The sequence below is a fragment of the Dendropsophus ebraccatus genome, chromosome 12 (genome assembly GCF_027789765.1).
Source record: "Dendropsophus ebraccatus isolate aDenEbr1 chromosome 12, aDenEbr1.pat, whole genome shotgun sequence".
NCBI classification, from domain to species: Eukaryota; Metazoa; Chordata; class Amphibia; order Anura; family Hylidae; genus Dendropsophus; species Dendropsophus ebraccatus.
Genome location: NC_091465.1, coordinates 10,393,131 through 10,407,979, shown reverse-complemented (window position 1 = coordinate 10,407,979; position 14,849 = coordinate 10,393,131). Strand labels below are relative to the sequence as shown.

The window sequence follows — 14,849 nt, the reverse complement described above, 5'->3', positions numbered from 1 at the left end:
GCTTTATTATACAGTATACAAATACACCCCACCCAGACCCATGATACTGCTCAGGTAACACCCTACTCCTTGATGCTGAATGCAGGTCGTATCTAGCCCAAATACACAGACAACACCCTCTTATATTCTGCACAAAGGTGACATCTCAGTATACCCCTAATGCTCATAGAATCTATAGAAACTGTCTGTTGTTGTTATTTTTTTAAATTCTTCCTAAATTGTAACTACTTATAGTGAAGACTGATTATTGGACCAGCTGTTTTATTATTAAATATTAAGTCAGGGTTCATGTCGTGTATGCTTAACATATAGACCTAGGCCATTCCCAGAGTAAGGTATGCAGAGACCCACATTTACCTGATAACATACATAAAGAGCATCCCTTTGGTCTCAGTCTGGGTAGTATACCTTGGCATACATTTCCTTATTTCTGAAAACAATAGCATAAATCAAGTACACTATTCTATGTAGAGGCATCCTGCAAAAAAGGAAAAATAAAATATATAGATAGTATATACAAACATTGTATTTATTTTTATTGCCTATGGGCAACTGCTGTGGCTATAATCAGAGGTACACATCAGGAAATCCTCCCAATGTATATCTTTGACGATGTACACTGTAAACACTCCATTAGCATTTAGTATGGTCAAATCCCCTAACCCAGCAAGTATATAAATCTTCTGCCGGCATCCAACTTTTTGGTTGTTTTCAATCGCCTACAATATTTAGTAGAGAAAATCAATATTGTACGGGCACTATGATTTCCCACATCTGGTAGTCTATTTGGGGGGTGTGTGCCCAGAGCTGCTTGTTGTTACATGTAAAGGTGTGTAGAGCTGAAGCAACAAGATTTGTGTAGGACACTTTGGTTATGTCCATAATTGGTGTGGATAAATTTCAGGTCGGTGTTTATATAAAGCCCACATTTTTCAAGCTTTAGAACCTAGTGCCACATTGCAAATTATTCCTCTGCAGCTTTTTGTTTAATTCTTTTTTTCTTTTCTGATCCCGTGGTGGGGTTCTGCTTTTTTTCAAGGTGTCAACAGTCAGTATGCGTTTGTACAGCAAACAGCTGGAGATTTTTTTTTTTTTCGTTTTGGGTATTTGTCAGAGGGTTTTGTTATTGTCTGTTCTCATCAACCTGCTAGCAGGACAGGAGTGAATAGGGAAAGGCACGGGTACTTTTTTTTTCCCCTTTCATTTGTGAGATGGTGCAGGCCCTGGCACTTGGCTCTTGCTTTCCCCCCTCAGCTGCCGCATTTACAGATTCCGCACTTTTTTTTTTACTCAATATGGCAAAGTTGCCCAGTTTGCGTGGAGACAGATGCCAGAGGGAAGACAAGTTGAACATTCCATTAGTGACGTGATGACTTTGAGCTTGGACTTACAGGATTCAAATACAGTTTCAGCTGTGGTTTTGTAGACCCTCGCTAATAATATCTTGTCCTTTTCTTCTCCCTTTACCTAATATAGTGTTGTTGTGTAGGCAAAAGGAAAAAAGTACCAGTTTACGTGTATGTTTTTCAGTAGCTGTGGACTGAATGTGTCACTTACACATGCACACTCTGAAGAAACACACTGCTTGGCATCCAGTCTATGCTCCATTGTTTTCAGCAGTCGTCTCTTGTTTATGTATTCATAACATGACCATTTGGCATTAAGGTGACCTGCTCTATTCCCCAGGTGGGATGTAACAAAGTGTACACAAGCACCTCAGATGTGATGACACATGAAAACTTCCATAAGAAGAACACTCAGCTGATTAATGACGGCTTTCAGCGCTTCCGAGCCACCGAAGACTGTGGCACAGTGGAATGCCAGTTCTATGGGCAGAAAACCACTCATTTCCATTGCAGGTGATGAAAATAGACTTTTTGTATTGGTTGTCTGTATAGATGTTGGTTCATTATTTACCAACTAAAGAGTCTACTAGTGGTACTAGCATAAAAAAAAGGGCAATGACTAGAATGCTTCATTTGTTTGCAGACGTCCAGGATGCAGCTTTACTTTCAAGAATAAGTGTGACATAGAGAAGCACAAGAGCTACCATATAAAAGATGATGCATATGCAAAAGATGGATTCAAGAAGTTTTACAAGTACGAGGAATGCAAATATGAGGGATGTGTGTACAGCAAAGCTACCAACCACTTTCACTGTATACGCACCGGATGTGGCTTCACCTTCACCTCCACCAGCCAGATGACCTCACATAAACGCAAACATGAGAGGCGACACATCCGTAGCTCAGGGGTGCTTGGGCTCTCGTCTTCCCTCATGGGAGGAAAGGACAATGACCTGGAAGAGTCCAGCAACGATGATCTCATTGACTTCTCTGCTCTGAGTAGCAAGAACTCTAGTCTGAGTGCCTCCCCTACAAGCCAGCAGTCTTCCGTGTCCCTAGTCCCAAATGTATCTGAAGCACCTTCACCACAAACCCATAAATCCACCAGCACCATTCCACCGGCAACAAAGATACCTGCTCTTCTTTCCCAGTCCTTACCCACAAACATGCCCCTGGCTTTAGCCCTTTCTAGCTCAGCACTTCCTGCTGGTACTGGGCCGTATTTCCCTATCATGAGTGGCCGTGGAAGCACCGCATTACCTCTGAGTGCAAGTAATATAATACCTTTAGCTGCCCCAGACTCTTCTCCGCAGTCTGCTTCTGGGGCCAGCGATCAAAACAGCACTTCCCCGGCTGCTACATCTATTATGGAGAAGATTTCTGCTAGTAAAGGTCTAATCTCTCCAATGATGGCACGGTTGGCTGCAGCAGCACTCAAGCAGTCCCCCTCTCCTGAAGCAGGTGAGCTTCTACACCACACCATTTTTATATAGTGTATACTTTTATTGTAACATTACTATCGTATAATGCAGTCAAGGCAGTAAAGTGTTCCACAATATTATATGGGCTGTCTTCACAATATGCTGCACACCTGACCAACCTTCGATAACTGTATATAATCACCGATAGTCATGATCTATTCTTACTTTCTAAATTATAATTTGTTACAGCCAATGGTCAAGCATCAGGTCGCCTTAGCATCAAACCAGAAACTTTGGATGCAGAGGGAATACTACAGAACAGCTCTCAGGAGCACAGCCTAGACCTGAGTCTGAACAGGTGGGAACTGCTTCCCGGAAAAACAATACGTCTCACTGATATAATGTACTAACAAATACTGAAACCAGTGTCATTACCTTTTTATTACATTTTACAACAGGTTTTGAAAGATAACTTCTTCTATTTAAAGACTTGTATTTTTTCTTATATAGTAATGAGCCCAATGGTCAAGACACCGTATGTGATCAGCTGCTCCCATCCTCTCTTGGGAATAAGGTAATGGCAATTAATATCCGTTTACAATCACTAGTGCCAATTCTGTTGCTTCATGTACAGTCTTGTACAGAATTCAGGGTTTGTTTGTTTGTTTTTTTTACAGATTTGGCTAACAGTTTTATATATTTCTTTTTGGCAGAGCCAACACTCCAATGCAGGGAGCTCACTGAGTCTGAAAGCAGATGCAGAGAGCAGCGACTCTGGAGCTGGGGAGTCAACGCATTATCTGGGAAAAGTAATGAAGGCCCTCGATCGTGAAAAGAATGCAGAGCTTTGGAAGACGTACCTGCGCAGGTACCAAGGCAGACCCCAAGGGCAAGCTGTATAAAATTATTAAAAGGTGTCCATTTTTAGCAACACTTTCTCGTGTATCATCAGGTTTGATCCGGGTGATGTGTGTGACCATCAGTGTGATTTCCTGCATAAACTGCACTTTCACTGCATTGTGGAGGAATGTGGAGCACTTTTCAGCACTCTAGATGGAGCCATAAAACACGCAAAGTAAGTGTCTAAACGTAAGCTATTGTATGTAGAATCATTTCTGTGTTATCGGTTCTGTACCTAATAAATTTATCTTACTTGCAGCTTTCATTTTCGGACTGATGTAGGAACTAAAGGCGGCTCAGAAATCTCATACACAGGAGAGTCTAAGGTCTCCCCAATGTCAGCATCCCCTCCTATACCTACTCTGACACCTGGATGCGAGGTTCCTGCTCCGTGCCCTGCTGCTTTCCCATCCACACCGACTCTACTAGCATGGAAACAGCTGGGGTCATCCATACCACAAATCCCCCAAATACCAGCATCACTTCCCAGTTTAGCCTCCTCTCCTATGGCAACGACTTCTCTTGAAAATGCTAAACCTCAAGTGAAGCCCGGATTCTTACAGTTCCAGGAGAAGTGAGTTCAATAGTTAAAAAAAAAAAACAACAACTGTCATTTTAAAAGTAAGGCCCCCCTTCACACGTCCGTACCCATAGACTTTAATTGGTCACGGATACCTTTCCGGACAGCCTGCTGTCAGGTCATGATGAGAGTTGTAGTTCTGCAGCCTGTAATCATCCAGGTTGCAGAAGTACAACTCCCATCATGACCTGTCAGCAGGGCATGATGGGAGTTGTAGTTCTGCAAGCTGTGACCATCCATCCATCCCTATTTTTTCTTCTGATCAGGAAATCCTGACGGCTTTTCCTGATGGTTTCCTGAAGGTAAAAACGGAATACTGTCAGGAAATCCTGATACTTTCCTGATGACATTTGAGGCCTCCTAATCAGGATTTCCTGACAGTAAAAACTGACACGGACGTGTGAATGGGCCCTAACTGTGTTTTTAGAAATATTATATAGTAACATTTTAGGGGGCTGTGCGTTCTATATAGCACAATAAACATTTTGCTACCACTTAGTGATTGCTGCCACAGGAAATTCGCTGCAATGTTCTTTACAATGGGCCAAAGTTTTCTATGATGCATCGCTTTAAGTGTTGCCTCGGAAATGTCCTGCGACAAGTTTAAATACGATACATAACTGAACAAACGCAAACTAAAAATGTATAATTATTACGTCATAGTTCCATTTTTAAGGTTTTTAACAATTGCATTTCTTCTCTTTTGGTATCTGTTTTGCAGTGATCCCTGCCTAGCCACTGACTGCAAATATGCAAACAAATTTCATTTTCACTGTTTGTTTGGAAACTGCAAGTATGTTTGTAAGACATCAGGGAAAGCAGAGTCCCACTGCCTGGACCACATCAACCCCAACAACAGCCTAGTGAATGTGCGAGACCAGTTTGCTTACTACTCACTGCAGTGTCTGTGCCCTAACCAGGTCTGTATATGACATGTAATCATTACAAGTTCCAAAACTATAAAACTTAAAAAAAATGTAAAGGGTTATACCGATCTGAGACACTTATGGTTTATCAACAGGATGCAAATCCCATCTCACATTAAAGGGGGTTATCAAGCGCAACAAAAACATGGCCACTTTCTTTCAGAGACAAAACGACACTTGTCTCCAGTTCAGGTGCGTTTTGCAATTAAGCTCTATTCACTTCAATGAAACTGAGCAGCAAAACCCGCCCAAGCTGGAGACAAGAGTGGGGCTGTCTCTGGAAGAAAGTGGCCATGTTTTTGTAGCGCTGGATAACCCCTTTTAAGTCAAGAGAAGTTACACAAATCGCTTTTTACTTCCTGACCACATCCTGCAGCCGCAAGCAGGCCAAAGAGGGTGGAAGCCCCAAATCTTGAGGATAGGGGCAGGTCCCTGAAATGGCTATGTCATAAGTGTCCTAAATGGGCATACCCCTTTAATTCCAGGACATAAACACCATTCATTTAGTAAGAAATTCAGATTATCTAATAAATAATTCTGTCCTTTTTTTCATTAACTTTAGCACTGTGAGTTCAGGATGCGTGGACACTACCACTGTTTAAGGCCCAGCTGTTACTTTGTCACCAACATAACAACTAAGCTTCCATGGCATGTGAAAAAACATGAGAAGGCTGAGCGAAGAGCAGCAAATGGATTCAAGTATTTCACTAAGAGAGAAGAATGTGGCAGAATGGGTATGTATAAACCAGGAGGCAAAGATTGTCATTTTAGCCATGTCTACAAACAGTTAGGCCCCGTTCCCACTGAGGAAAGGTAGCGGAATTCCGCGACGGAATTGTCCACCGCGGAATGCCGTAAGCCTCCCGCTCATAATGGGAGTCTATGGGAGGCGCGCGCGCTCCTGCCCTGTCCGAGCTGAAGAATGAACATGTTCATTCTTCAGCGCGTACAGAGCAGGAGCGCGCGCCTCCCATAGACTCCCATTATGAGCGAGAGGCTAATGGCATTCCGCGGCGGACAATTCCGTCGCGGAATTCCGCTACCTTTCCTTAGTGGGAATGGGGCCTTGCAACAACAAGCTGACTATTTAACAAAAAAAAGTGTTTATAGGCCCAAAATGTGGATGTTTAATGCTGATAATACACTTATATTTACAAATGTGTTTGATTTCAGAAGTTTTAGGTTATCTGTATATGCTAGCCTGTAATCTCAGCAGCAGTTTATGGTTACTTATAGTAAAAGGGGTCTAGAGAGGAAACCACCATTAAATAAAAGACTCTTTACTCGCCTAATAAATCCCTCCCTCCTGTTTGGCGCTAGTGATCCCTGCAGCTAGTCGTTGAACTCTGGTGTACTGCTAGGCCAGTGATTGGCTTGAGCAGTCACATGGGTAGGCAGTTATGCCATTAATGGTAGGGGGATTTATCCATTGAGTAATACAGCTTATTTATTCTGATCTATAAAGACCCCTTAAACTAATGAACATCCAGGTATACACTTCAGTAAAATCTGTAGGGTGGCTGACAGAAGGAACTCTGTAATTCTACATCCACTTGTTCAGTTGTTTCATAAACTGCTAATGCAAGTATGTTACAAAAATATATTAGGGGAAACTCAGAAAATGCATTAATGTAACCCAAAAGAAGATGTAGACTTTTCAGCATCTACCTCCTAATATGTTATAGCACTGTGTTTAAGTCTATCATTAGAAGCTGGTTAGATAGAGCTCCGTAACTACTGCAACAATCCTGTGACAACAAAACCAATTGTTTTAAAGTAACAGAAAAAGAGCTGGGAAATATTAGTCACCGTGCAGTGCCTCGTTTTTCTTGGTTTTCTTGCATAACTAAAACCTTTGCAAACAAACAAAACAGAAGACCTCACCCTGTTAACTCATAAAGTATTTATGTCCCAGGTTAATAGCGGCTTGCAGTAACCACGGTGATCAGTAACAACATACACGAGCCAGTCCCGTGTCCTCTTACAGATGTCAGGAGACGGTTCTTGCTCTTATTTGCTCACCTTTTGGAGTTACAGGTGCCGGGCCAGCTTACAAAGTCAGGCAGTGCTGTCATGGTGACTGCAAGTCCTCACCTGCCAAACCCTCCACCTGTTTGTTCTGGTTGCTAGAGAAGCAACGGTCAGAAAATTAGAAGAAAGAACAACATATTTTATCATTCTGAATCTGAGAAATGCTGGGCACGCAGAGCAGATTACAAAGAGAGGCAAATAAGTCAACACAGATACAAAGATTTTTCACGTTGACTTCATGTAATCTTAATCTATACTATTTCTCTCCTCTTTCCTGCCAGGATGTAAATACAATCAGGTGAATAGTCACTTCCACTGCATTCGGGAGGGCTGTCAGTTTTCATTCCTCCTTAAACACCAGATGACATCACACGCCCGTAAGCACATGAGGAGAATGCTGGGAAAGAATTTTGACCGGGTACCTGGCCAGGTAAATCAGGAGAACCAGATGTGTAACTTGTAAATGCATGTCTCTAGCCGGTGTCTGCGCAGTACCTAGACCCACACATAGTGTAACCAGGTGCTGTTTTTTAGGTGATATCACATACTCCCTTGGGTGGCAGCACAGCCCACAGTCCATCTTCTACAGAAAATCCTTCATCATTACAGGCCACATCTCTAACCATGATGGACACGGAGACCGATGAGTGCATGGACTACACTGGCTTAGGGAGCCCTGGCGGGATGTCCTCCGAGTCCTCCAACCTCGATCGCAGCTGCTCCAGTACTCCAGTGGGCAATGAAAGTGCTGATGCAGGTAACAAAGCTCCTTTTTTAATCCTGTCATATTTAATCTACTTATGTCAGATAACTTGTACGACTTCTCAGAAGTAACCAGGGCACATCATATAACAACTACCATTCCATGAATTAAACATTCTTTTGTGTCGTTTTATATTAAATACATTTATCGCCCCCACCATTACAAGTTTCAGCCATACAGTCAAGTTTTGTGAGTCTGGATGTCCCTCTTCTGTTTAGTGTTTCATTTCATCTCATCGTTTTCTCTCTTCAGCTTCTCATTTGGTTCATTTTATTCTGTTTCTTTTTTCCTTTCTCTGTTCTGTTTTCCTGCTTCTCCACACTCTCCAGGCTGCCTGGTCCCTTCTGCTTCTGAGGACGCTCTCACCCACAATGCACCTCCACCACCTCCAGCAGCGGCTATGCCTCATGCTTCTTCCTTTCCTCCTGCCTTGGTTAGGCCTCCCCTCTCTTCCCTACCGTTCCTGCTCTCTCCATCCTGTGTCTCATACTCCTTGATCACTGCCAGCCTTGGGGTCAGCAGGGGCATTGTGGTGCCAACAAGCAGCGCTCCAACTTTTACACCAGTTATAGCCACTCCAGCTCCAGTCAAAAGTGATGTTCCACTAGTACAAGATGCAGCAGGTACCCTTCAGATTTTTACAGAATGAAAATTGAAATAAATGTGCAGGAATCATAGTCCACCACTACCACACAATTTCACAGAACACACAATCTGCTTCAACATTTGAAATATTTAGGGGCCAAAATTATTGAAGTGTTTAAAATATAAAATGGTGTAAACTGCCAATAGCAGCCAATCACAGCTCAGCTTTTATTCCACCAGAGCTGGGATTGGGTGCTATGGGCAGTTTATACCAGTTTTTATTATTCTTTTCTGTTGTTTCTATATGTCCATTTAAAATTAAATATCATGGGTTTTTAAGCTTTGCTTTGAATGGGTATCTGTAGTGCAGCAATGATCACTTATTCATTAGATCAGTACGAGTGAGACTGCTGAGAGCTCCATCGACAAGAACAGTGGACCCTGTGCCTCCTAGGACACAAGACCACAGCTAACAGGAGTTTGAAGGGGTTATCCGGGGTTAGAAAAATATGACTACTTCTCTGCAGCACCATCACCTCACCTCAGGATGTGTGGTATAACAATTCAGTTTCATTCATTTAAATGAAATAGAGCTGCAAAACCACACCCAACCTGAAGGCAAGAATTGCGCTGTTTCTGGAAGTAGCCATGTTTTGGTAAGCCTGGATAACTCCTTTAAATAGAGCAGCAGCAAAGCATATAAGCATACTCCATTAAACTCATCCTGTAATATGTTTTTTTTTGTTTGTTTTTTTTAATATATATATTTTTTAACATTCACTTCATTTAGTTTTATTTTGATGTTATAACTTAAATACTTAGAGATGATATGTTGATATTACTATGTCCATACCTTAACCATTGCAAGCTAATCATATTAAAACCCCACAATAGTTATTAATGTCAAGTCGGTACATAATGTCTGAAAAATAACTGGACAGCCATATGTGTTTTATCATGACGCCACACGATGAGACGTGAACTGATGACCCTTAGGGTACAAACCCACTTGACGTATTTGCTGCGTGAATCAGTCTTAAAAATAAGCAGGCAAAACGCAGGTTGGCTTTATACAATTGTTCTGCGTTAAAATACGCAATTGCGTATTTTTGAAGCGTGAAGCTACATGCGTTTTTCGCACAGGTTGTTAACAACTGATGCTTTGCTAACACAAGCTTCACGCTTCAAAAATACGCAATAGCGTATTTTAACGCAGAACAATTGTATAAAGCCAACCTGCGTTTTGCCTGCTTATTTTTAAGACTGATTCACGCAGCAAATACGTCAAGTGGGTTTGTACCCTCAACAACCATTTTCCTGTGCAGTTTGAAAAGTTATTGGCACACACCAGTTTGTTGGGTTTTATGTAACCCAGCCCAATGGCAGCCACTGTCCCATATACTACTGAGCATCTTACTCACCACAGCTGTGTCAAATCCTTATTAAAACATAGACAACACTGCACTACTTTATTCTCAGATACATATCCAGCTATATATGTGGTGCATTGATTTGGTTTAGTTTCTGCCTCATTATCTGAAATTTTTCCCAGTAGAAAACGATTTACATTTTTTTTTTTTCCCCCACAGGAAACACCATTACAATGCCAACAGCTTCCGGAGCCAAAAAACGATTCTGGATCATTGAGGATATGTCACCTTTTGGCAAACGGCGGAAGACCGCTTCTTCACGCAAAATGCTGGATGAAGGGATGATGTTGGAAGGATTCAGACGCTATGACCTGTATGAAGATTGTAAGGATACGGCATGCCAGTTTTCACTGAAGGTTACTCACTACCACTGCACCAGAGAAAACTGTGGCTACAAGTTCTGCGGGCGAACCCACATGTATAAGCATGCACAGCACCATGACAGGGTGGATAACCTGGTTCTCGATGACTTTAAGCGTTTCAAATCCTCTCTTAGCTGCAACTTCCCTGACTGCCAGTTCTCTGGCAATAGCACACATTTTCACTGCTTGCGCTGTGGCTTCCGCTGCACTGACAGCACGAAGGTGACCGCTCACCGTAAGCATCATGGAAAGCAGGACGTCATCAGTGCTGCAGGCTTCTGTCAGTTTAGTTCCAGTGTTGACTGCGAGGTGCCCGATTGCAAGTATAAGCTAAAGTGCTCACACTTTCATTGCACTTATCCCAGCTGCAAGCACACTGTAGTGGGAATGTCTCAAATGGACTCACATAAGCGAAAGCATGAGAAACAGGAAAGGGGGGAATTACCTTCAGTTTCTCCTGGACCAGAGGGGTCCACTCAATGTAGTGCTGACTATGACCTCCAAAATCCACCAGTGAACTTGGACAGCTCCCTGAATTTGAGCACAGACACTCACAACTCCCTTCTGTTCCTGCAAAATGCTGCAGGGGTAGGCCTGAATGATTCCCTGGACCTTAGCAAGAAACCACAGGATGGGGCTGAAAGTATCCTTAGGGAAAACACTCAGATGGCCAATTGTGGGGATGCGGATGATGACATGTCTCAGGATGAGGAAGATGAAGAAGAGGAGGATGAAGAAATTAATGAAGATGAAGAGGAGGAAGATGATGAGGAAGATCTAAACACAGATTCTGAAGATTCCTTGCCTGATGGTGAATGTTTATCAAGAAAAGACAACAAAGAAAGTGCTGGGGATTCCACAAACCACTGTGATACCTCCAAAACTCCATTGAATCTCCAAACATCCCCCTAACACCACTTTAGGACTGAATGTTTTATAAGTATCCCCCTTTGAGGGCCTTATTGTACTCTCTTTACCCATAACCCCTCCCGCCAAAAAAAAAGGACAGGAAAAAAAGTTAAAAAAAAAAAAAAAAAAAAAAGAAAAAAGAGAGAAACAAAAAAGACTTAAAGAACAAGTGAAGGAATATGAACCTTAACAAAAGCAGCTTCTGCAACACTGGACTCAACCAAGTCATCAGTTACATGAGACTCAAGGGGGCATTTCTGCTATTCTGGCCTCCTCCATTACAATGCATTCACACTGGTGCTTGAGAGCAGTAGGACAAAGGACATCAATTTGACTCCTTGTGATATGAAGTCCTTGTATTAGCCCCTTCATGGGTAGGAGGGGGGGTGAGGAGAATCATCATAAAATGGGGGACGCTCCTATACTATTATGGCAAGGGAGGAGGTCAGATGGGCTGGGTTGATGGGTATTTATTGACTAGCATTATCGGGCGCCCTGTGATGAGGCTCTCTCGCCTGTTCTTCCAGTTTCTCTCTGGGCTGTTCCCGGGAAGCTATTGTTTTATTTTATAAATATTTATATAGAAAACTTTCCTCTGCACCAATTGCTCTGGTTTATTTATTTATTTTGGCATTGTTTTGGTATAATGAAAATGGGATTTTTCTTATAAGAGCAGCCAGGAGAACCTCACATCCGTGGAGGAAGCCTTCTGCCTCATAGGACACGCTGTTACTGCTTTTGAAAAGATTGGAAATATTAGTGTGGGGTATATACATCGAAAGAGGTAGGATTCCTGTAGCACATTCTGGGAAAACTCCATATCACTGCTCAGGGGCCAGCAAGGGCCACAACTCTAAAACACAGAGTTTACCGGTTTAGCTCAGCTGTAGCACCCTCTGACAGTAAATCCAGTGATCTCTTATTAGAAAAGGTCACATTGAGGGTTAAGCTATTACACCACAGACCAAGCACAGGATGTCCTCTCTCTCAGGTAGGAAACTATTCAGTAAAGAAACTCATTCATTAGGGCAAGTGCAGATGGATTGTTTCAAATTAAAAATAAAAAAATTTATTTGCACTTAAAAATCATTCTGCTTCCCTTTCCTTGTATCAGTCACTAGATGAATTGTTTTAGGCCCTTTATCCTGATTCAACATAGCTATCTGCCAAAGGACGGAGTGCTGAAGTGTTGAATCGATGAGAAGGATCTCTGATCAAGATTGTGTGTTTATGAATCAGCCATCTGTGAGATGCATATATACATATATTTAAAACACTACAGGCCTTCTCTCTCTCTAAGAGACACAGGTGATACAGGCCCTAACCACCTCAATGAATCCTTGATGGATTCTTTGTACTCACTCTTAAAGCAGACAGTAAAAAGATTAGGCGGGGAAAGCCTCAAGTGTTTGCAAAAAGCGGTGTTGGAGCAACATATTCATTCTGATTAAAAATAAAAAGTAAATAAATGAAAAAGTTGTACAGTATTTTTTTCTGTAAAGGTTATATATAGAACTAAAAGATTAAAAAAAATAAACAAAAAATTAAAGTAAGCTTGCATATGGTGGCTGTTGGAGTGTCTGAGCATCATCAGATGCTGATATCAGCGCCCAGACCCTGCTCTAATGCCTCTTATTTTTTGGGTTTTAGCTTCTGATTTCTTGAAGTCTTTAAGTTTGACTTCACTTTAGCACTGAAAAGCGTGATTCCGACTTTTAACTTGAATTTTATAGAAAACAAAATAACAATGTTCGGATAATATGGAGGATTGTAATCTTCAGATGGTTAATATAAGTTTGTAGTTATATATTTAATTTTGTGGGTTTCTCCCTCAATCAGTTACGTGTGCTTTCCCCCCTCCCTGTTTAGTTTTTTTTTTTTACTATTATTGTAATTATTGTGAGATGAGTATGGGAAATAAATGCCACTCAAACCTTTCTGCAGCTGAGCTGACCACCACTGTATTGTCGTTACTGCATCTCAAAAGTCAAGATTAATAGTATAAAAACAAAATAGATTCTACTTTGTATAACACCGCAGTGGTCTCTGAGATCCTCTCTTTTTTGATACTTCTTTTTTTGTATTTTCTCTCTATATCTGAAATATTTCCTCTTTTGCATGTAAGCATTAGTTGGACCTACAAAGCATCAGGGATAGAGTTAAAAGGAGAGGTTCTGTCCAAATAAAACCACTAGACACTACAGTCTCTAAAACCATATAGTTTATGAACACCCCCAAAATATCTAAGGTAAATTAAATTAATGTAGCAAAAAAGTAACAAAAATAAAACCAACAAAAAAATTAATTGAAGAAACGATCAGGTTAGAGGTTTTCCTAAACCTGATATTGCACAGTAGGACGTAAGCCATCTCCAACTCATCTGCAAAATTTAATGTGTCATTTTTTTCTTTTCTTTTTTTCTTTTCTTGTTTTTCTGTGGAAGCAAAACTATGGTCACCCTGGCTAATGACGGTTTACTATCTATATCTGAATACTTTATGTGTATATTGATATAGGTATAAGCATGTGTACATTTGTATATAATGGGGTATGTGATAGATATATATGTTATGTATATATGTATTACATACAGATATATACTTTTAACATTATTATTAATAAGCCAGGTAAGAATGAGTTCTTCTAAATACTTGAATTGGACTTTCCCGCATTGATAAGAACTGAATATTTTTCCACTTGAATTTAGTGCTGTTAGAAATTTAATATATGTGTTTATTTATTTGATTTATTTTTTTTGTTGCATGACTGATGCAAGGTTTGACATTTTCACTCAATAAAAACTGGAGAAAAAAAGATACTTTAGTGTGAGTTGTCCTTATACTCCCGATTAATAAAATTTGATCCGCTATAAAATTACGAAAAACCTAAAGTCCTCTCTGGGAGGGTCAGACAGCACAGGTAGGTTACCCGTATGTTGCATTTATTTGAAGCCAGTCAGCACACTGCACACAGAAGATCATAGAATGCTAAGAAACTGTTCACACAAGACATTTTTCCACTGAAGAATAATGTTATCCAAGGACATACAGACGTTATTTCTGACACTGATTTTTACTTTGTATGCCACAGATTTAGTCCTATTCACTGAGGTGGAAAAATAAATATTGTCACCATGCGGTTCTAATACATGGAGAAGCCTCTGAGGATGTTGCAGACTTTCCCATCAGGGTGACCCCTTGTAGCTGGTGGGCAGCACTATTGCTGAAGACTAGAGAGACAGGGACGAATTTCAGACCTTCGGCATTTGACTCCCGCTGCCTTCCCGTTCCGTGGGGAAGGTGGAGACAGCCCGAGAACCGCCTGGAAAACAGGGATACAGCCTAGGTAATAAGGCTGTATCCCTGTTTTCCAGACGGTACTCGGCTGTCTCCACCTTTCGCATGGAACGGGAAAGCAGCGGGAGTCAAATGGCAAAGGTTCAAGTTTGTTTGAACCTGAACTTCGGCCCGGTTCGATCAACACTACTGAAAACCAACAATTCCTGCAAGAGCCAGTGCTTGGTATCAATGCTTTGAGCAAATGAGCAACACATACAATTTTAGCATACTGCATTCTACCACAGCCATGGTTAGTCT

The 14,849-nt window shown here is 41.3% G+C and overlaps 1 protein-coding gene across 11 annotated transcripts in view; it reads left to right on the top strand.

The window, feature by feature from the left end:
- CASZ1 (castor zinc finger 1) overlaps positions 1–14,083 on the top strand; it is a 423,312-nt gene extending 409,229 nt beyond the window's left edge. For 8 of the 11 annotated variants that reach the window (XM_069948108.1, XM_069948109.1, XM_069948107.1 and 5 more), the window contains 13 exons: positions 1,687–1,859; positions 1,990–2,807; positions 3,017–3,125; positions 3,278–3,341; positions 3,481–3,635; positions 3,720–3,842; positions 3,927–4,241; positions 4,969–5,167; positions 5,736–5,907; positions 7,486–7,634; positions 7,739–7,961; positions 8,297–8,590; positions 10,142–14,083. In XM_069948108.1, the coding sequence (XP_069804209.1) occupies positions 1,687–1,859; positions 1,990–2,807; positions 3,017–3,125; positions 3,278–3,341; positions 3,481–3,635; positions 3,720–3,842; positions 3,927–4,241; positions 4,969–5,167; positions 5,736–5,907; positions 7,486–7,634; positions 7,739–7,961; positions 8,297–8,590; positions 10,142–11,256 (3,909 nt within the window). In that variant the 3' untranslated portion in view covers positions 11,257–14,083. The remainder of the gene's footprint in view (positions 1–1,686; positions 1,860–1,989; positions 2,808–3,016; positions 3,126–3,277; positions 3,342–3,480; positions 3,636–3,719; positions 3,843–3,926; positions 4,242–4,968; positions 5,168–5,735; positions 5,908–7,485; positions 7,635–7,738; positions 7,962–8,296; positions 8,591–10,141) is intronic. The other 3 variants (XM_069948103.1, XM_069948112.1, XM_069948111.1) reach the window with 3 other exon arrangements.
- The last annotated feature ends 766 nt before the right edge of the window (positions 14,084–14,849 follow it).